At 42.2% G+C, this 21,916-nt stretch overlaps 1 protein-coding gene across 1 annotated transcript in view; it reads left to right on the top strand.

The window, feature by feature from the left end:
* The window catches only part of SCEL (sciellin), a 54,710-nt gene extending 33,078 nt beyond the window's left edge, over positions 1-21,632 (top strand). Inside the window, exons 12-23 of the mRNA XM_053384628.1 lie at positions 4,364-4,432; positions 5,176-5,235; positions 6,398-6,457; positions 7,198-7,257; positions 13,432-13,488; positions 14,395-14,457; positions 15,195-15,281; positions 16,370-16,438; positions 17,537-17,611; positions 19,232-19,340; positions 20,315-20,417; positions 21,212-21,632. Of these exons, the coding sequence (XP_053240603.1) occupies positions 4,364-4,432; positions 5,176-5,235; positions 6,398-6,457; positions 7,198-7,257; positions 13,432-13,488; positions 14,395-14,457; positions 15,195-15,281; positions 16,370-16,438; positions 17,537-17,611; positions 19,232-19,340; positions 20,315-20,417; positions 21,212-21,228 (829 nt within the window). The 3' untranslated portion in view covers positions 21,229-21,632. The remainder of the gene's footprint in view (positions 1-4,363; positions 4,433-5,175; positions 5,236-6,397; positions 6,458-7,197; positions 7,258-13,431; positions 13,489-14,394; positions 14,458-15,194; positions 15,282-16,369; positions 16,439-17,536; positions 17,612-19,231; positions 19,341-20,314; positions 20,418-21,211) is intronic.
* The last annotated feature ends 284 nt before the right edge of the window (positions 21,633-21,916 follow it).

Genomic DNA, 21,916 nt, shown 5'->3' with positions numbered 1-21,916 from the left:
AATGATTTGCACAACCTGATTGTAAAATAGGTCATTTGTCCCTCTGATAACCTGCAGTATTTTATGGAAATACTTTGGTTATCAGCCTGAACCTGCTATCAAAGATAGATTCTATCCCAGCCTGGCTATCCTATTTATCCGACAAGATGAACGCTAGGGAAAATTATCAGGGTGGGCAGAGCAAAGTAGGATCCAAGGATGCAAGCTCTTAGGGAAATGGTGCTGTGTGTAATTTGGAGCAGTGGAGGGAAACATGCAGTACTATTTCAAGCCAGTTAGTGTATTCAGCACTGAGCAAGATGGGCAAATGTTCTGACTCAGTATATGGCAGCTTCCTTTGTTCCTATGACTCCCTCCCTGCCTTTTGATCCTGCAAATAAATGGTTCTTGGCCTGTGGGTTGCATTCTAACGCAAGGGGAAATAGTTCTTTGAATTAACTTGAAACCAGCATGCCACCTGGTTCACCTTTGCAGCCAAATGTTCCATCTTTAAGGACTTCTCTGTATGAATAATCTAATTGTTTTACATTTTATGGAATTGCTGCGGAGTGCTCAGATGTGTGCTTTTTATAGTTGTGAAGTCAATAGAGAGCCTGGTAGGCTATGTTTATTCTGAAAGCATAACTGAGCAAGTTGGCGTTCCTTTCCCAGTAATTGTTTGCTCATGCTACTTCTCAAAACATCCTGAAAGACAGCTTCTTCCCATCCGTTTAATTCTGAAAATTACTGTACTCAGCAGCTCAGGGTATTTTTGGCAGGCTGTAAATGTGCTCTCATGGTTTGCTGCAGTGCTCTTTAGTTTCTTAATTCTTGGCAACTCTTTGTGGTCCAGCCTTCAGTGAGGTGAATTTAAATCAGCCTGGCACTGTCTGGTCAATGTCTTGGCAGAGATGAAAACGACGTCCTGAATCGAAACAAATGCTATTCCTGTATCAGCCTCATTTGCTGGCTAGCTTACAAATTGTCCTGTGAGTGAGGGCCGTCCTGGACACAAATAGCCCTGGCCTATCAAATCCAGACATTGCCGATGCACTCTTGACACCGTGTTAGAAGGCAATCCTCTTTTGCTGAGGCCACAGATTTCTATTATGACCGATTACCCTTTTCAACTCCCGCACAGGAATAGATAGTTATTGCTGGTTCTTTTATAGCTTAAGCTAATTCCTCCATACAAATTGTCTGGCATTTAGTACGGGCTAACTGCAGCATCAGGGAAGTTGTGTGGGCATGTTGGAGTAAATTGGAGAGCCTTGTGTGTGCAGACATAAGTTCAGCAGGTGCAAAGGTGTGTGGACTTGCACAGAAGGGTCAGGTTGAATATTAATTGTGGCCAGTGACCCTAGACCAGGGGTCTGCAACCTTTAAGACAAAAAGAGCCACTTGGACCCATTTCTAAAGAAAAAAAAAACTGGGAGCCGCAAAACCATTGCGACATTTAAAACAAATATAACACTGCATATATTGTTTCTTACCTTAATCTGACAGCGGGCGGGAAGGTGACGCCAGGACGGTGCGTGACTAACGCACGCACCACCCCCATGCGACGTCACAGCCAGTACAGCGCCCGCCACAGTGGGGAGTGTCGGGGCGCACAATGCACCTCCTCCCCTCGCTAGTATGCCGGAGTCGCGGCAAAGGTGTAAAAGAGCCACATGCGGCTCCGGAGCCGCGGGTTGCAGACCCCTGCCCTAGACATTTGGAATTGGGTTGTTGTTATCTGTAAAAGGAACATGCAGGAAGAGGAAAGGATCTGCCCATGTTCTTCATTTCAGGTTCTTCATTTTTTCAAAGCCCTGGCAGTAGTGTTGTGCTGCAGGTTATCATCCTGTCCCCATTGGCGCTTGCTCCATGGTAAATATGTTTTATACTTACCTGCTGGGAGTAAATCCAATTGAACAATGAGAATTCCTTCTGAGGAGATATGTATAGGATGCTCCACTAGGTCTCCTAAATTTATGGGCTGCTATCAAAGCCAGCAGTATTTGAGTACACTGGTGGTTTTGAAAGTAAACATGCCTCTCCCCTAAACCACATTTTGTAACCATGGTTCACGTACGTCCTGCTCTAATGATACTGATGTGAAAGTCTCAAATGTTCATCTGTCATACCTGTAGATGATGGGGTTTTGTTCCTGAAATTCCAGTGTGATATCATAATTTTGACATGCAGCTGCAACTGTTCATATCCTAAGCACTTACTGTTAGTTCTCTTAGCCATTGGACTCCTGTGAGATGTTCCTGTGTCTGAAATCCTATTTAAATATTCTTGGCATCTTGTGTTGCAGTTTCTGGATGGGGATCTGACTTGTAGCCAACTCAATCAGCATTAAGTTTTATCCACGAGGAAAAGAGGGGCATTGATTTATTAGACAAATCAGAAAAGCCTGGAAAGTAGCAGTGTTTCATCCTGAGTTGGCTGGGTTAGATGTTGAGATGGCTGGAGTGCACATTCACATATATCACTTAGTGATTCATCCTGCAGAAATGGTAAACGGCTTCCATGGAAAATCCGGTCTTGCTTGATCTTGCTTGCGGTTTGAGATCATCACTAGATGTTTCAGTCACTGAGCCGATTGACACATAGTTCTAATGCAAAGGGCTCATACATGTTGCAAGGCGAGAAAGCAAGTCTGGAGCTCATATACTGTCTCTCACCCTTCTAAACTTCTATGGGAACTCAGCCTTTCTGTGCAAATGCTATATACAGTGTAGAGTCTACAGGGGTCAGCAAACGTTTTCAGCAGGGGGCCAGTCCACTGTCCCTCAGACCTTGTGGGGGGCCGGACTATATTTTGAAGAAAATAATGAACGAATTCCTATGCCCCACAAATAACCCAGAGATGCATTTTAAATAAAAGGACACATTCTACTCATGTAAATACATGCTGATTCCCGGACCGTCCGCGGGCCAGATTGAGAAGGCGATTGGGCCGCATCCAGCCCCCGGGCCTTAGTTTGCCTACCCATGGTCTACACAAACCCTGTTCATGCAACCCACCCAATACTTTTTAATGGTGGGCAGATCACAACACATATTGCACAAATTTATGTACAAGGCCCTTGTTTACATTTAGGGTTCTATAGAAGCCTGGAGGTTTTTTGTGTGTCATTTCCTCACTGTATGAAACTAAACACTGAACATCTCTACATTTTTGTCTGCCCTGCTTCTGCCTGTTCCTAAGGGGTGGAGTTCAATGTAGCGCTGAGCAGATTCTTCTTGCTTGATGGAATGATCTCCTCTCTTCTCCCCCTGTGTGCTGTTCCGGGGGGGGGGCGGTTCTTCTGACACCCCCAGAGCCAGTTTCATGGAACAGGGAGGGGAGCTTTATTGTGCTTGTGTAGGTTTCTTCTGGCAGGCATGGGACTACTTAGTTGAATGCATCTCGTTATATTAAATGTCTCAAAGTGCTTTTCCATGAAGTAGCTTGAGAGTGCAATTTGCATTGCTTATGCAGTCTTTGTCAAAAGAGTTTGGGGGAAATGTTTCCTTTTATATCTAACATCTCCCTGAACCCACCAAACAAACCTGCCAATATCTCATTTAGATGTTTGCTACTGACCTGGTGTGATCAGAACTCAGTATAGCCTTATCTCAGAGAGAGCAGCCTGATCTGCCCCTTACAATGCCTTTTCTAAAAATATTCTCTTGAGACACAACATCCAATGATGTAACCTCCTCTTTCAAAGTATTAGCTTTTGGGTTAACTCTTATAAGCAGTTATATAAATAAAACTGCAAGACAGGCATGGGAGAATGGCAGGGATCACTTTTTTTGCATTCCTTTCTGGTCCCTGTTAGGGGTTCTTGGGTTGTTCTTGTTTTTATTTTCATTATGTATTTTGTTATTTTATATTCTGATTTTATCCTGTGAACTACTCTGAGACCTGAAGGGTGGTATACAAATTTAATAATAATAAATAATAATTTGTGCATGTGTGTGTTTAGCTTGTGATAAATGCTTCTTAGCATTTCCATAGAAACTATGGTGGATTATTATAATAGGTACCTGCAGAAGAAGATGCTATTCGGTTCTCTCTCATAATCACTTCATTTTGACCTGGTTACGTCACAACAATAACTTTTTTTAGCTATTCCTGTGATATCCAACCTTCATTGCACAGTCCAAACTTACTGCACTGCGAGAACCACTAGACAACTAGCAACTCTCAGAGTGAGACATTTGTGCTGCACATATCCAAGCAGATGCTAGACTTTGTATTGTCAGAGTATGAACTGTGTCAAGATGAATCTTTCTAACTTCTCTGGAATATCATTTTGGTTTCTGTCCTTAATCTGGGCAAGCTGAATAATTGAACATGCACAACACAACTTATTTAGATGAACCCATTTTCTCTGTTTTTTAGGCAGACAGGCCCAGCAAAACCCAGTGAATCAGATGCTAACAAAACCATGACAAAAGAGAGAGCTGGGAGGTAGGCCCTATTGTATTTGATCTGTCATTTTCAGAATGAGAGCTAACTGTGTGAACTACATCCTAAGCACCTCATGTAGGCTTGTTCTGAGGATAAAGTGGGATAACCATGTTTGATGTTCTGAGCTTCTTTGAAGGATAGCATGCATTTTATTTACAACTGTCAGTGGCAACTGGGTCAGAACAGGCCTGTACAATGTCTGACCCATCAAGCTAAATGCAGCTCACTGGCCATGTATAACAGCTCACTAGGGAAGTCACCTGAGAAGTCTTTGTTTATTTGTCTGACAGTCTGTGACTTCAAAAGCCAGCAAGAAGGATGTGTGATATTAAAGAGTGATGTCTGAAGTTGTGTTCAGCCTAGTTGTTCCACGCTGTGCAGACTGTGGAACGTGAACATGAAGTAGGGGGACGTGAGTTCAAGGAACCAGGGTTCAAATTCCCAGTTGGCTAGACAGCTCATTGATTGGACTCAGTGAATATCTCACCATAACTAACCTTACAAGACTGTTGTCAAGAAAGGAGCCTGTATATGCTGTCCTGAGCTCTGTGGAGGGAAGCTGGGCTACAGATATAGTAAATATGCTACCATGACATGATGCACAGTGCTTATTTATACAGGACAGCATGAAGCAGAAGGCTTAGCCTCATTTCATGTGGTTTATTTGCTTTGAATGTCAAATTCTAGCTGACTATTGAAATATCTCTGTACTTTCTTCCACTGATTTTGCTTAATCTCTGAAGAGGCCAAGAACTGGATGATCTTATTGATGTCAAAACCAAAGGCAATAAGAGTAACCAGGGGTAAGTCTTGAAAGACTCTATGGCTTCAATAAAGTGATGGAGAGGGCATGGATTGTGACCATAGCAGGGAAGGCATGGCAATGAGTCAAGAAAATAATGCATGGAATCATAAGGCCCAGCTCATGTGCTTAGTCCATGACACTGAAACAATGAAAGACACTAAGTTTGCTTGTTTTCCAGTATAGCTTCTAAGTTCTCTCCTCCAGCAATAAGACCTGGTCCTGCAAAATGTCCAAAAAGGTTTCCAGATGGCTCCTCTGGTAGTTTATTAGCAAACTCTAGGCAAGGCAGTGTGAATCCTGCAAGACTTGTGGGCTCAGGACAAAGAGAAAGACCCAATCAGCTGGCCAGCTAAGTGCAAACATGAAAAACCCTGTAGGTACTGATGTGTCACTAGGGTCACCTGGGTTGCTGACTGACGCAAAGCTGAAGGTCAGGGTTCGGAATGGCAGAAGGCATCTCTTTCATGCAAACCTGAGAAAAATTGGTTTAATCAGGCTACATGAATTTTGGTACACATAGTCAGGAAGGACCTGGCAGCCCATCTGCTGACAGAGGAGCTACCTCCTGGGGTACCTGAGTGGAAAGGATGTCCAAGAGAGCTAATCACCTTGACCATCTGTGAGCACCTACAATGCTCACCTGGGAGTGGGGTATAGTTGTTAAGCTAGCTGCTGGGAATGAGTTGACATGCAGTCTCCAACCCTCAAAGGACCCATAGGTGGCACCTGAGAATTGGACTCCAGCCATCCCTTGACCTAAGATCTCTGCCCACTACACAGTAGATCCATCACCCCATCTTGGATCTCCCTTAGTGAAATGCCATTGCCCTAGTCTTAAAGTTGGATGTCATCAGACCTGTAGAAGTTGAGGACCTTGTTGTCTCAAATTCTGTGGAGGAAGGGCGAGATACAAATGTGATAAATAGTCTATTAAGGAACAAGACATAGTATTTATTTATGCAGGACATTATGAAGCAAAAGGTTCCAGTTGAGAGACTTTTTTGTTGTTGTTGCCTAAAATCAAATCTATCTTAATTATAAATTGCCATGGATATACTCCAGCTGCAAGATATTTTGTGTGGTTTATTTAGTTTCAATATCAAAATCATCGTTAAGAAATGAAATATCTCTGTACTTGTTCCCACTGATTTTGTTTAAAGAAGTCAAGAGCTGGACAATCTCATCCAAGTCAAAACGAAAAGCGATAAAGGTGATAAAGGGTAAGTCTTGGAAGTTTCTTTACCACTTAATTTATTTCTGAAGTTGAAACTGTGGAGAGGGCAAGGTGATAGATGCCAAGAACGATTTCATAAAGCAGTTTAATCAATTAGAAGGAAAACACTGGATTCTAAGCAAAGGAGGTATGATCTACTGCTATGAAATTCTCTTCCAACAATTCTCCCCCTACTCTGCCAATCCGCTCCCAAAATCTGTAACATGCTGAGGTTAGTAATTGCCCAGTCCCATCCAGATGTTGAACCTGAAGTCTCCTCAGAGGAGGTCCAAGAGAAGCAGGACCCTCTGGCATATATTCCAGACCATAGAAAGCCATTGGATCAAGACTGAGAAATACTACATTCATGTAAATCTCCCTGCCCCTGTCATATAAACTCTTGTTTCAAGTCTGTTGTTCAAAGCAAGTCCATGGTTTGTGGGGCAGTCTAATTCTAAGGGAGGCTTGCACTGCAAGAAGCAAAGTTGAAGATTCTGCAAGGCCAAGTGGGACAGAGCATTTTTTGAGAAATCACTACCAGTCCCCTTCTGTTGCGCTTTCTTACTCATGCAAAGTTGTGCTGGTGTCAGGTGGCTGTGGTTGAATCCATGGCATTTAGGTCCTAAAGTTTTCGATGTGATGCAAGGGACCTGTGGTGGTTCCTCCCCTTCCTCCCTGGTCCCTACGCTACCTAAAAGGTCCTGTACATTGACCATAACCTTCCTTTGTGTTTCTTTCCTCTTTAAGACACCAAGATCTTGATGATTTCATCAAAGTGAACCGTACATCTAATGGACATGCCAAGGGGTGAGTCTTGTCATTGAGCTGCACATCTACATGCATTGAAGGCTTAATCTGGTTTTGGTTTTTGGTTTTAACAGTGTGACTTCTAATGTTTCCTTACCCCACCCAACTTTGCAAATGTTGGTTTTGTAAGAGATTTAAGGCAATTGATAGCTCCTTAACTAGAATTTCCATGATTTCTTAGTTGGGAACTGAAACAGTTAAGTGATTGTTTAAATTTGTCGGAGAGACATGCCTGTAGTTAACTCCCCCACCTCCCAGCTCAAGTGCTGTGTAACTGCACAAATTCAAAGGAAGGCAACATAATTTAAATATAGCACAGAGTTTTCTCCTTATATCGGCAAGATCTCCTTTTCGCAGGTGTAAGGAGTTGACAATAAAAGAGAAAAGGCACCCAAAGATTAGTTTTCCAAGGTTGGATTAGATGGAATGCCTCTTAAAAAAAAACACCACATGTGAAAATAGCCTGTATGGTCATAAAACCACAGAATAGTAGGAAAACATAAAAAGCCAGTGAATCTAACTCCTTATCAAAAATGTGGTTGGTATCTTCCCACAAAACTATTTGGGCTGGTCTATGTTGCCAGTTTTGTCCCTGTAGATAGAGAATGTCTCATATGAACCACAGATACCGCCATTGTTTCTCAGGGACAATTCTCATGACCCAGAGAATTAAAGAAATTGAAACAAGAATGGTAGTTGTATTCATGGAAATCCCTGTTTATGCTAGACATTTCCCACACAGATGCATCATTGTGCATCATTTAATCCATTGTGCATCATTTAATCCAGACTCAGTCACGCGCAGAGTAGATTGAAATCAACGGGACTTGTAGTCATGACTAACTTAAAAGGTGTACCATGGTGTTTCCTCCGTCTGCACTGTTGCCAGAGGTCATTTCTCCTCTGGTCACTCTTGTGGATATACAACCTGACTGATTGTCTCCAAGTGGGAGTAAGCCCCACTGAATTCAGCAGAGCTTACTGAATAAACACAGTTAGATTTGCAACCTTAAGTATGGAAACAACCTACTGTGTGAACCAGTTCTTTATGAGATGGATGGGCAGAAATGGGCACTTCAGGTCTGAATCAGCGCCAGGCTGTCTCAGCTATCTGCTTACCCCCACCAATGGTAGACTTTGGGCTCTCAAATTTCAGCAGCGCCCTGTGCACCACTAAAATTTCGTGCCCTCCACCTCTCGTGCTCCATTCTGCAACATTGCTGCAGCGCTTCCTGAATAAATATGACCTAACTGGTTGCGCTACCCTAAGATTACCAGACTTTTTTCAAAGAATCTGGGGACACTTTTTTTTTTGAAAAGAGAAAAAAAGTTATTAAAAATATTTATTTATTTATTTTTTTAAAAAGAAGTAATATCTCCTCTTCTCTGGTCTCCTCTGTTGCGTGGCCTTCCTCTGGGCCCTGGCCTGCTCTCTTGGAGTGTTAGCCACTGTGGAGTAGGCTTGGGTCGGGCCTGGACTCGGCCACGTGTCCTTGCCTTCCTGGTGCTCTCCTACCTCTCCTCCTCAGCGGCGGCAGTGGCGTGACAAGCACGCCCCCCCCTTTTTTCTCCTTCCTCTTTCTCTCTCTTCCTTCTCTTTCTCCTCTCCTCCTTCTCCCTGCATCGGCTCCAGGGTTTTTACTGGCCCCAGAGTGCCGCTGGGCAGTCAGCCAGGCGCTCTCACTCACAACTCAATTTGGGTCGCAGGTGTGTGTGTGTCAGTGGTTCCCCCTGTTGATGCGCCAGGCGTCCCCGGTTCCCCCTCAGCAGTGGCAGCAGCAGCAGCAGTCTCAGCGGCCCGGAGCCAAACTGGTAGCGCAGTTGGCTCTGGCTGGCTTCAGGAGCTGCTCACTGCTGTGGCGCTTGCCATTTTGCCTCACTGGAAGTCCCTATATGATGTGTCTTGTGCCGTTGAACCAATCACTCAACATTAATTCCCTACTCATAAATCTACAACACTTAAAATATCAATCCAGGGACATTAAATGAATTCCAGGGACATTCCGGGGACGGATTTTGTCCAGGGACAGATTTGTAAATCCGGGGAGAGTCCCTGGGAAACGGGGGCGTCTGGTAACCATACGCTACCCTAAAACTGCCTCTGTCCCCACCTTCTGGCATGACTGCAGAGGCAGCAATGACCTTGCCCTGCTGGGCTGGGGGAAAGTTAGAATTGCACTCTTAAAAGACTGGACCAGAGAAGGTAGCATTTAATGGAAAGCTTTTGGAGGTACAGTGGTACTTCAGGTTACAAACGCTTCAGGTTACAGACTCCGCTAACCCAGAAATAGTACCTCAGGTTAAGAACTTTGCTTCAGGATGAGAACAGAAATTGTGCTCTGGCTTTGTGGCAGCAGCAGGAGGCCCCATTAGCTAAAGTGGTGCTTAAGGTTAAGAACAGTTTCAGGTTAAGAACAGACCTCCGGAACGAATTAAGTACTTAACCTGAGGTACCACTGTAGTTAAAGCAGGGAAAATAACACACGTTGACAAGGAATGGTCAAAACAATGTTTAGGCGAGGACTTAGCAGGATTTTCCAGTTGTAAGACTATATCTGCACGTGTTCCGAATGGCTGTAAACATGTTTGGTACAAAAGGGCTGAGCTTTCACCTGTAGCATCAGAGCCAGCTGTTGTGCTTGGGCTACCCAGAACGTTTGGTGGGCGTGATGGGCTTGGCGCTTACTGCAGAAATCCCCAAAGACCGGTGAGAATTCCATCCCTTTCCTCATTTTGTTAGCTATCAGTTTGGCACTATTTGTACCATGATTTTAGATGTATGCATTCATTTATGTTACATTTTGAGAGCATGGAGATATTATTTATTTAATAAGCAGTTTCTGGGGTGGGGGTTTCCCTGGCAGATCCATTTGGACCCCTCTCTTACTGTTTCCCACCAACTGATTAAAATGTTCCTGTTCTATCAACCATTTGTCTTACTGATGGCAGGCGGGTTATGTATCTGACCCTCATTTTAGGATGTTTCCTGAATTTGTTTAGAATGTTTGCAAATGTTCTGTTTCTGTTTTCATGCTATTGTCTTTTATTTTTTCCATAAGCCAGCTTTTGATGCAAATTCATTTGAAGGGAAGCATATCTATATCTATATCTATATCTATATCTATATCTATATCTATATATCTATATCGAGATCGAGATAAATAGATAGATAGATATAGATATAGATAGATATATAGATAGATATATATAGATAGATATAGACATAGACATACTGTGTGTGTATATATATATATATGTATAAAATAAATAAATCAGAGCTTTTGCCCTCACAGCAACCCCTTGAAAAGTAAAGGCTGCTCAGATGCGGTACATTATTATTACTAAATTTATTGGTCGCTTTTTCTTGCCAAAGGCAGCTCAAGGCAACTTACAACTAACTGAACCCAGGCCATTCAGTAAGCTTTGTAGCCAAATAGAGAGTTGAGTTCAGAGTCCAGTGCCCTAACCACTAGGCAACCACATTGATTCTGTTGACATTAGAAGTCTAGTTTGGTCTGTTTTTATTAATGAGGAAGTCTTCAGAGATGATCATCTCCCTATAATGTCCCAGGGTCTGGTCTGAAGTTATAGGAGGCCACCATGTTGGTGAAACTAAGCAAGGTCTGGTCAGTAGTTGGCTGGGAAACTGCTTAGGAACCTCTTATGGTACAAAATAGGCAGAATGTACCTATAAGAAAATAGATAAAATAAAACTCCCCCTAAAATATATGACTCATAACTCTGCTCCAGAAAAAATAAAATCCTCTGCTCCAACAGAATTCCTGAACTAATGTTATATTTATTGCGCTGCAGTTTGTTTATGGTTTGGCTATAAGCATAATTCTTGAACAACAGGAATGTTATGAAATGCTTATATTAATAGCTGTATTAAGAAGACAGCGCATTTCATTTTTATGTCTTGAGACATGGTGCGCTAATGCAAGCTGCTTAGCATCGGAAGTATCTACGGTTATCCTCAAGTCAACGTTCCGGTGGCTGCCTAGAGATTCAAAATACTTAGCACCAAAGTGTCAGTTACTTGAGCAAACAGCAAGAGCCGTTGAAGCTACATTTGATGGGAGCAGGCTCCAATGGTCAAACCTGAATCGGCTGCAGTCAGGTAGAAGAAAGTGGGTCCGGTGTGGATAAGGAGTCTGATTTTTAAGAGCAAAAGAGATGTGTGAGTGAGCACAGGGTCTTGCCGGCACTTCCCTGCTACTTCCTTCCCTTCCCTTTCCCTGCTGACATCATTTGTCCCCCAGCTGAGCTCCCAATTCCACAGTGAGCCTGACCGGGATAAAAGCACCTGTGGGAGAGTAGCTGAGGGGAGATAAATACTGGACAGGGAAGGACCAACCTGTATTACGGCATGTGGTTAACCTGGATAATAATAGTAGTAGTAGTAGTAATAATAATAATAATAATTTATTTATACCCCGCCTTCCCCAGCCAAGACCGGGCTCAGGGCGGCTAACAACCAATAATAAAAACAAGTTGATTAAAATACAATTTAAAAGATTAAGATACAACATTAAAACATTAGGATGCAGCCCCTTCACAGGAGGAGAAAGGAAAAAGAGGAGGAGGGAATCAAACTGATTCTAAGCCAAAGGCCAGGTGGAACAACTCTGTCTTACAGGCCCTGCGGAAAGAAATCAGATCCTGCAGGGCCCTGGTCTCATGAGACAGAGCGTTCCACCAGGCGGGAGCCAATGTTGAAAAGGCCTTGGCTCTGGTTGAGGCTAATCTAACTTCCTTAGGGCCCGGGACCTCTTGTTGTTGTTGTCGTTTAGTCGTTTAGTCGTGTCCGACTCTTCGTGACCCCATGGACCAGAGAACGCCAGGCACCTCTGTCCTCCACTGCCTCCCGCAGTTTGGTCAGACTCATGTTTGTGGCTTCGAGAACACTATCCAACCATCTCGTCCTCTGTCGCCCCCTTCTCCTTGTGCCCTCCATCTTTCCCAACATCAGGGTCTTCTCCAGGGAGTCTTCTCTTCTCATGAGGTGGCCAAAGTACTGGAGCCTCAGCTTCACAATCTGTCCTTCCAGTGAGCACTCAGGGCTGATTTCCTTCAGAATGGAGAGGTTTGATCTTCTTGCAGTCCATGGGACTCTCAAGAGTCTTCTCCAGCACCATAATTCAAAAGCATCAATTCTTCGGCAATCAGCCTTCTTTATGGTCCAGCTCTCACTTCCATACATCACTACTGGGAAAACCATAGCTTTAACTATACGAACCTTTGTTGGCAAGGTGATGTCTCTACTTCTCAAGATGCTGTCTAGGCCTGTAATTGCCCTTCTCCCAAGAAGCAGGCGTCTTTTAATTTCGTGACTGCTGTCACCATCTGCAGTGATCATGGAGCCCAAGAAAGTAAAATCTCTCACTGCCTCCATTTCTTCCCCTTCTATTTGCCAGGAGGTGATGGGACCTCTATGGTGTGGCTATATATGGACCTTAAGGTCCTCCGTGGGGCATACCAGGAGAGCTAAACCATGAGCCTGGGTTCAGATGGCAGGCTAAATCCAAACCAAGGCTTAGCTCAGTGTCCTGAAGCAGCAAAACAACCAGGAAGGAGCAGAGTGGTTGCAATCTCTTTCTGGGAGTTTGCATGCTTAGGTGTTTGCGCTAAGCCATGGTTTGGCTTATCATGACCCACAAACAAGGCCAGTTTGTGCAGAGCAGAGAATTCCAATGAAAACAGGAACAGGAGTAGAAATGGCTTATTTGTTCTAGGTCTGGAACCAGAATCAATTCAGCGAATACCATTGATATTCACTGTTGTTGCTGCTTTCAGTCTGCAAATGACATGAAATTAGTGATGTTTCCTTCCCTCCAATTCAGACGGCATTTCCTTTACATTGACATAAATGGGTGCATTATATCAGGGTAGGTTTATGTGCTGGCATTCGAGTTCTTCAGGAAGCTTAGTTTTGATCATGTCGCTTAATCAGGAAAAGAGAAACAAATCTCAGGATAATTTTAGTATATTTAAATCTTGGAAGGAAAACATTTTGGTGGAATTATTAGCTGTAATGAATATCTGTATGAGTTGACAATTACCTAATGCATTAAGTTCTCCCCTTTACTCTTCCCTGAGAGTATTTGTGATCAGCGGTTCCTTTCTTGCAAAATTAACTAGTCCAATTTTTTTGTTTCTTTGCTTTTCTCACAGAGGAAGAGACCTAGATGACCTCATCACTGTAAATAACACTGCACAGGAAAACAAAAGGCAACCCTTTTAAATTTTATATCTCCTGCACTTTAGAAAATCTGTTACCTGTGGCTTGAGTTAAAAATGTAGGGAGGGTTTGTAGCCAACTAAGTTCTCCTCAGTATAAGTAGAATGAACAGACCTAAGTTAGTCATGGCCATTAATTTCAGTGGGTCTACTCTTGAGTAGAACATTGGCTACATCCCACATATGTGTAGCTGTGAGCACATGGTTTCCTTGCCCATGCAGCACTACCCCTGTATCAAATGCATGTCCAGAATTTTCCCTCCCCTGGAAAAGGATAGCTTGAGAGGGACAGGAAATGAGGCCTAGAAGATGGCAGTGATTGGTGACCAGGAGGATAGAAGCATGTGGGGCCCTGCAGGTCAGGAAAGAGTTGTGTGTGCATCATTGTGAACACGAAGCTCTGGAGTGGAGCACTCCTTCCTGTGAAGTCTGCAGGATGAGGGCGGTAGGCTGCTATGCTCCAAATGTTTAACTAAGCAAGCCTCTTCAAAAATGAATAAATGACTGATACATGGAATTAAGGCTTGGTGAGCTGTAGGTGTGATTAGTGGCATGGTCGTAAGCACACTTACTTTCTAAGAAGTTACTGCAATAATGTGTAAGGACTTGGGACCAAGTCCTATTAGATACAGTAGGCTTTATGTCTTGATAAATGATCACAGGATCAGCTTATGGGACATGAAGTCAAATGTCTTGATTTGTAATGAAGGGGCCATATTTCTTCACAGCAGATAATGCCTCATGCTTTTTGTCTAGTGCTTGAATCTGATATGAAAATTAAAATAGATGCTGCCTCACAGAAATCATTGATGACTTGATTAAGTAACATGCGTGTTTGCATTTTTTAAAACGTCCAGTATTTTGTGGTCATCAGGCTCTGCTCTTTATATTTGACAGAAGCCAAGAACTAGATGATCTCATTGTAGTAAAATCCTCTCCTGAGGATCAAAACAAAAAGAGGTGAGTCTTAAATCTTAGTTCTTCTAACCATGGCAGTAATTCATGTCACTTGTTTATTAATTCAGAGGACTTGTTTATTGTGCATTTGTTCTTATTTGTTTGTGGGGAGGTCAGATGAAGCATCAAGCCAATGCCATCCCATGCTCATTTCCTCGCCAGTATGACTTGGTATGAGTATACAATGTTGCCTTTCCCCCTTCTCCATTCACCACTGCAGATGCTTCTCTGGGGTCTGGAAAACCCCTTAGTCTGCTGGCTGTTTTTTAAAAAACGAAGCCTTTGGTGGAATAGTGGCAGGGGTGAAACATCTCTAACTTCAGAGTCAGCTCAAGCAAGAGTAGGACTGCAGCCAAAGATTGTATGTGAAGAATGAGCTCCGTTCTCTGCTCTCAGATCAGCCTCATTGCTTTAGATTGGAAGAACAGCGGAGAGGCCCTCTCTCAGGCTACATGTTCTGCATATAAAACAGGGCCTGGCACTGATGGCTATTCATTTAGCAGAGCTTAAGGCTCTGGCACAAAAACAACAGGCATTCAAAATAAAGGCAGAGTAGCCAGTGTTTGATGAATGCATTCCCTCTGAGAGTTTTCCCTCTTAAGTTCCCACCCTCCTCTTTTCCCTTTTAATATTTTAAATCCCCCTCCTTCACTACATGCATAGTAGAAGAATAGAGAAATGGTGGGGAAGATAAATCATGGCTAGACTTCTTTTTCTTACTCCAACATTTTCCTCCACAGGGCACCAGAGCACAACCATGAATCTGCCAGTATTCCAGGTGGTCCGTCAGAAATGAACCATTTATACCAGGACACAAGAGGATCCAGGTACAGTATTCCTTAAGCCAATAAATTGAGTGTTTTTCCTTTTTTCCCAGCCGCAAAAGGCTTTCTCTCCTATAAACCCCCACCAAGGAAAATGTGTTAGAAGAAATTCAGCTTTCCCAGTCCAGCAACTCTTTCTGAGTACAGGTGGGGAAGTTCAGTGTGGGTAACACACACACGTAGCTTTGCCCGTCTGTAAATCTCAGGGAAGAGAAGTGTTCTGCATGTACAAACCACCCCCTTTATTTAAAAGAACAGCTTGGGCAGGCATTGGAGAACAAACTGCTTCTCTCAGAAGCTCCCTTTTCCATAGTTCCTTCTGGCCACAGTATGAAGTGTTACCGTCCATTCTACCACCTTGGAACTCTGTATTCTTGCTTTGTTCCAATGAGTTTAGGATTATATTCGCCCGTGATCCTACACAGAATTGTGATTTAAAAAAACAACAACTTCTCTCTATCAGGTAAAACCTGAAACAGGAACAGCTTTCTAAACAAATATGTGTGCCCTGTGTTAAGTTACCATTTGTTAAACATCTGTCTGTATCAATCCAGTGTTTCAAAAATGTGGTCAAGAACAGGGCCTAAACAGTGAACAATGGAACCTGTAGTATTTTGCAGGTGGCATCATGAAGGTGGTTGGAGAAAAGCTTTCCTCCCTTTCTCATAATAAACCTGGAGCCATCCACGGAAATGGAATAGCAGATTTGGGCCAGACAAATGGAATTGCAGTTCTTTGCACCATGCAGTGTTAATTATGCAATTAGCTACCCAAGCTATGGCGATGTCCAGCAAGTTTAAAGGCTGAGGCAATGGCAACTAGTCACAGTGGTTATAAGCTACCCCGCAGCATCAGGGGCAGCCTGCCTCCAAACCCCAGTTGCTGAAAATAATGCCAGGAGAGAGCTATTGTGTCCCTGTCCAACTAAATCAGGTTGGGCACTCTGAACCAGGGTGCTGGAACAAGACAGGCCTCTGGCTTGATGCATCAGGGATCTCTTGCGCTGTTCTTATGACATTGCTTTTTCTTACTGCTTTTGTATGTTTATTTTTAGAGAATGAAATTCTCCTCATTTTTTGTATGTGTTTCAGCTGTATTGCCTCAAGCAGTTACTCAAGTCCAAAGGACACAATTGTGTACACAAGGACATATGAGAATAGGTACCTGAAAAATACACATCGTATTTTTCCAGAAATACTTCCTCGTGTACTAATTCCAAAAATAACAGTTTAAACATGATTTGTTTAAACACAAACAATGTTATTTCCCCCCACCCCCACCCCAGCTATGGCATGGCTAACTTTCTGGTTTCTTGAACGCATAGAATGAATGATAATCTAGTACAATATATGGTTTTCTGGCATCCCAGAATAAAATGCGAAATTAAATGCAAGTGATAAGGGATTAAAACAAAATGGCTGGAAAGGGCTATTGATATTAACAGACTACAGCCACAATACACAGCTCAGCTCAGCTCATTGATTCCAATAGAGGTTTAGCATGCTTAATGTGGGATCTATGTGGAGAGAGAGAGAATGTATACATGCATGTAAACACCAGATAATAATTAGGATTTATGGAGGGAGACATGCATTGACCTACAAAGATGAATGCAGTCATGTTTGTTGAACCCATCAGGGGTATCATAAATCTTCTGGTTTTGCTGGCCTGGCTGGGACTGCAAACATGTAAACAATCATTGCAGCATTTCTATTGACTCTTTTCTGGCCCTGCAATAAATTTCTGAGAGTCATAAATGAACAGTGTTGCAAAACATAAAATAGCACATTTTTATGTTTTCTTATTTCACCTTGTGCCTTATCTGTCTTCATTCTGCTGAATGGTTTCACATATGACATCTATATCTGACACTATTGTGTGCTTTTCTGTTATTTTAGAAATCCATTACTTCTAAAATATCAAGTGCTTAAGCATGCTCTTAAGATATAAGCTCCTTGGGGGCAAAATCCTCATTCTGCATGAGCCCTACTGAATAATGGGAGCCATGCAAAAGCAACTTTTGTGCCCTTTTTGTATAATGCAATACAAGTCTCATCTTGCCCTCCTCCCCCAACTGTTCTTTTAAAACTGTTTCTTGTATATCTGTATATTTTTGAAGTCTGCCCTCAAGTCTCTGTGGATGGCTTTGATGTTGATTGATGATATACTCTCTTTGTCGGAGTGCAAACTTGAAAAGCGTTTTTTTAAAAAACAAAACCCTATTGTTCATTGCTCGGCTTATGTTCCTTGTATCACAGCAGATTTCCCCATGATGCTTATGAAGACAACATCCCTGGAAAATCTATCAAAACTGTTTATTCTACTTCTGATAGGTGGGTATATATACTGAACACTGTAGAATGAAGAAATATAGTGGAAGAAAGCAAAGAGAGAAACATCTATCTATCGATCTATATCTATCTATATCTATCTATCTATCTATCTATCATCTATCTATCTATCTATCATCATCTATCTATCTCTATCATCTATATATCTATCATTTATCTATCATCTATTATTTGCTTTTCCGCTGCAGTTCTTCATTAGTAGATCCACATTAGTACAACGGTTGCGTTCAAAAAAGAATGATAAGAAAACTTCTTTTCATATACTTCCCTTCCCCAAGTTTCCTCTCTGTTCCCAACCTACCTGCATTGTCTTGTTCTAAATTTTCCTCTCTCCTTCTCTTTATCTCATGTTATAACTTACACTGCTGAATTATACTCATCCCGCTAGGTTCATTGTCTTACTATAATACTTTTTCATATAGTCTATAGATAACATCCAATCCTCTTTAAGTTCTTTTAAATCTCTGTTTCTTATTCTATTAGTCATACCCACTAGTTCCGCATATTCCAGCCGTTTATGATGCCCCTCCTCCTTTGTTGGAACTGCATCTGTTCTCCACTTTTGTGCAAGTAAAATCCACATGGCCGCAGTTGCAATAGACTCATTTGCTTCTTCTTCTTTTGAGATTTCTATCGATATTATACCCAGAAGATAAGCTTCTGGGTTTTTTGTAAAGGATCTTTTAAACATTTTTTCCAGTTCATTATGGATTAATTCCCAGTAGTCTTTAATAACCCTACAAGGCCACCACATGTGGTAGAATGTTCCTACTGTCTCTTTACATCAAAGTGAGAAACATCTTGTCCGTTTTGCCCCATACCCAAGTTTTTACACTTATTACTTTAAAATGTTGTCTTATTTTATTGTTGTTAGCCGCCCTGAGCCCGGCTTCGGCTGGGGATGGCGGGATATAAATAAATTATTATTATTATTATTATTATTATTATTATTATTATTATTATTATTACTACTACTACTACCTGAAAGCTTTTCCCATTCACATGTCCACATTCTTCACTCGATTTCTCTACACTGTATGCTAGATTGCTAGCTGTAGAGTGGGTGAATTGATTTCACTGAAAAGGTATGACTACTAAGATGAATATGAAAATTTGTCTGTAGTGTTAGATTCGTGTCAGTCCATTCATACATTTAAGTTGTCACTTGATGTTACTGTACCGCAGCTGACATTATCCCTAAACAATGGACCATGCTAGCTGAGGCTGATGGGTCAGATTCCATCAATATCTGGAGGTCCACAGGTTCCCCATACCTGCCTTGGGAGATTCACTGTTTAGCAACAGCTTTTCCAAGTGATCTGTTTATCTGTGCTTTGGCAACCTTGCTGAATGAATGAGAGCTGTGCAAGAGCTTAGCAGTGCAGTTATGCAGCTCCCCTTCATGGGTTTGCCCCGGTGAATTGCGCCTTATGCCTTCAGACAACCCAATCTTGAAACCGGTTCTAGCCCGCTCTTTGCACATCGAGCCATGGTGAGAAGGTCACAGCTTCACGCAGGCATGGAAAAGTGAGAATATTTGCACAGTGAAACCTTCCAGTACTGTAGTACAGTATGCACTCAATGAATCCTGTTCTTACACAGGGCCGTTATTGAAAAAGAAATGTGCACTTACTGCCGGAAGCCCTTGGGCACAGACACAAAGATGATTCTTGATGCCTTGCAGATTTGCTGTCATGCAACTTGCTTCAAGGTAGGAACCTGTCTTTCACCCAACTGTCATTAAATATGCATGGATTTGTAGTACGACGATTGTGAATTTTGACCAAAGCACCGGGTTTTAAATCAAATTAGAGAGCAACCCTAAGGTCCCTGGAAGGGCATCCCAAGGATGATAGGATAGGGCAGATCTCCCTCTTTGTCTCATGGAAAGGGAGGTCCACGGGTGGAAATATTCACTGCTCTTATGGAGATGACAATGGAGTCATCATGGGACAGATTGGAGGAAGCACCCAGAACAGCAGAGGGAGTATACTAGCCCTGAAGCTGCTACACTGATTTTCCTTCTGCAGAACCAAGTTATAAGAGAATGCAGCATTGGTGTGCAGTGAGGAGGGGGGGAGGGAACATGGGAATATGGCATTTAAACAGATCCTGCATTCTCCTTATGACAGCCAAAGAATAAAGAAAACTATATTTGTACAGGGGGAAAACAACCCTGAGGCTGAATTTCTCTGAGATCTTAAGTTCAGTTGTACTGAAATGTTAGTGAGTCTTCCATGCTTTGCACACCGTAACGTATATTAAAGATGACTCGCTATCAGGCATTTTTCATAACACGGCTGCTGATTAGCTACTGGACTGGATTCAAGGTCTGGACTGGATACAAAGCCTTGCAGAGCTTTGGGAACAAGATGCCTAAAAGATTGCATCATTTCCTGCATGTCCAGTTGGTCACTCTGCTCCACAAGCAAATACATCCTGCAGATGCTACCTTGTCAGGTGTGTCCTGCACAATGCTGAAGCCGGGCAGCACCTGCCCTTTGAAGCTCCCTTCCACTTCATAGCAGGCAGGCACCTTCTCTGTTGTCTTTTTGGCACTAGCTAAAGGTGCTCACACTTTTTCAACAAGCTTTCTAATGCCTTTATCCTGGTATCTGACTCAGAACTGATGAAATAAATAATAACAACAACTAAAGGTTTTTGTTTAACTCTGTGTGTTCCTAGTGCGAAATCTGCAAAGCACCTTTGGAAAACGTGAAGGCGGGAGATAGCATTTGGATTTACAAGAACACGGTGCATTGTGAACCATGCTATTCCAGAGTTAAATGTAAGTTGTACTGGAGGGCACCTGCTTGAAGGTTCAGTTGTTAACAACAACCAGGGAGGCATGGAGTTCAAAGTACCTCTGAAACACTTCAGTTCAATTCCTGCTTATGGTGCTGTAGATTGCAGGATTTGGTGAATGCAGAAGTCCAACATACATTTCTTGAATGTCCAAATATATGTTTCCCTGCTTGATATTCACAACACCGGTAGGGAGAAAATTCAGTTCAGTTTGCGTGTAAAGAGAAATATATCAAACTCATGCTTTCTGAAACAACATCCAAACCGAGACACAGTTACCCTTCTAAATTCACGCTTATCCAAATTTTGTGATACCATTCTCTAACCAAACAATGTTTACAAAATGCATCTATTAGGTAAAAATGCACATTAAAATGAATGCATTAGTTAACATAACATATTAACATGCATTATTTTAGGGGGAATGAGTACGTCAGTCACAAGTGTGCAAAAATGTGTGGATTAGGAGAAATTCCCAGTAAAATGATGGCAAATTGTCATGATAATTTTAAGGTGCAAACTGCTGAACTGAATTTAAGATTGGAAAAAGGATAAACTGAGAGATCTGAAACTGACAGATCCTTCCATCCCATCCCTGAACACCAGTAAATGTTAAGAATCACATTTAAAAGTCAATCAGTAGCTGGAATACCTCAAATAATATGAAGCTGAAATAGCTCTGTGTTTAGAGAAACTTAACACACTGGTCTGAAATGGTTGACTTGATAAGGCTGTGCACATTTTCAGTTTCTAATGGGCATTTTCTTTCCCTTACAGCATCATGGGCCTACTAATTTTGACTGAAGACAGTTCAGGTCGATGGATCAGCTGCATGCGTTTATCTTTGAAAATCATATGCTTTTTTAGGATGAGTAAAGAACTCCAAGAATAATAAAAAATGGTAGACATTTGAAGATGTGAAAAAATGAAACTATAACTCTACTTCTAAAAAGAAGGAAGCACATGGTGGCTTCTGCCTAGAATATGTGTGTGTACATTATCAGTAAGAAAACGTCTAAGACTGCAGTCCTCTGTCTGCTTACTTAGAAATGAGTCTCACTGAAAACAGTACAACCTATTTTTCTGAGTAAACACGCATAGGATTGTAGTGAAAGTGTATCTTGGCTATTCTTGACTGCGGTTCCACTGGTTCCTGTTCATTCTGAAACAATTCACACACCCGTGCTTATAATCCGAATACTTGTGTCTGTAAATGAGTCATTATAGATCTAAGACATCTCAGCTCAGTGGGTCCAGTCCAGATAACTTGAGTTGTGTTTTAAGTCCCATGGGAATCAGTGGGTCAGAACCAAAATCATGAGAGTTACCACATAAGGGCTTCCTCCCTTTCATCATTTACTGCTACACTGGAAGTAATAGGAGCAGCACTAGGTGAGGCAGAAGGTACAATATTGTTTGGGTATCTGTGTGTGTGGCACTCTTTCAATTGTGTCCGAAGCCTGCTGCCAAAGCCAACCATCT

This window comes from Podarcis raffonei, chromosome 4 (genome assembly GCF_027172205.1).
Source record: "Podarcis raffonei isolate rPodRaf1 chromosome 4, rPodRaf1.pri, whole genome shotgun sequence".
NCBI lineage: Eukaryota > Metazoa > Chordata > Lepidosauria > Squamata > Lacertidae > Podarcis > Podarcis raffonei.
The sequence above is the reverse complement of the archived record's forward strand: the minus strand, read 5'-3'. Positions and strand labels throughout refer to the sequence as shown.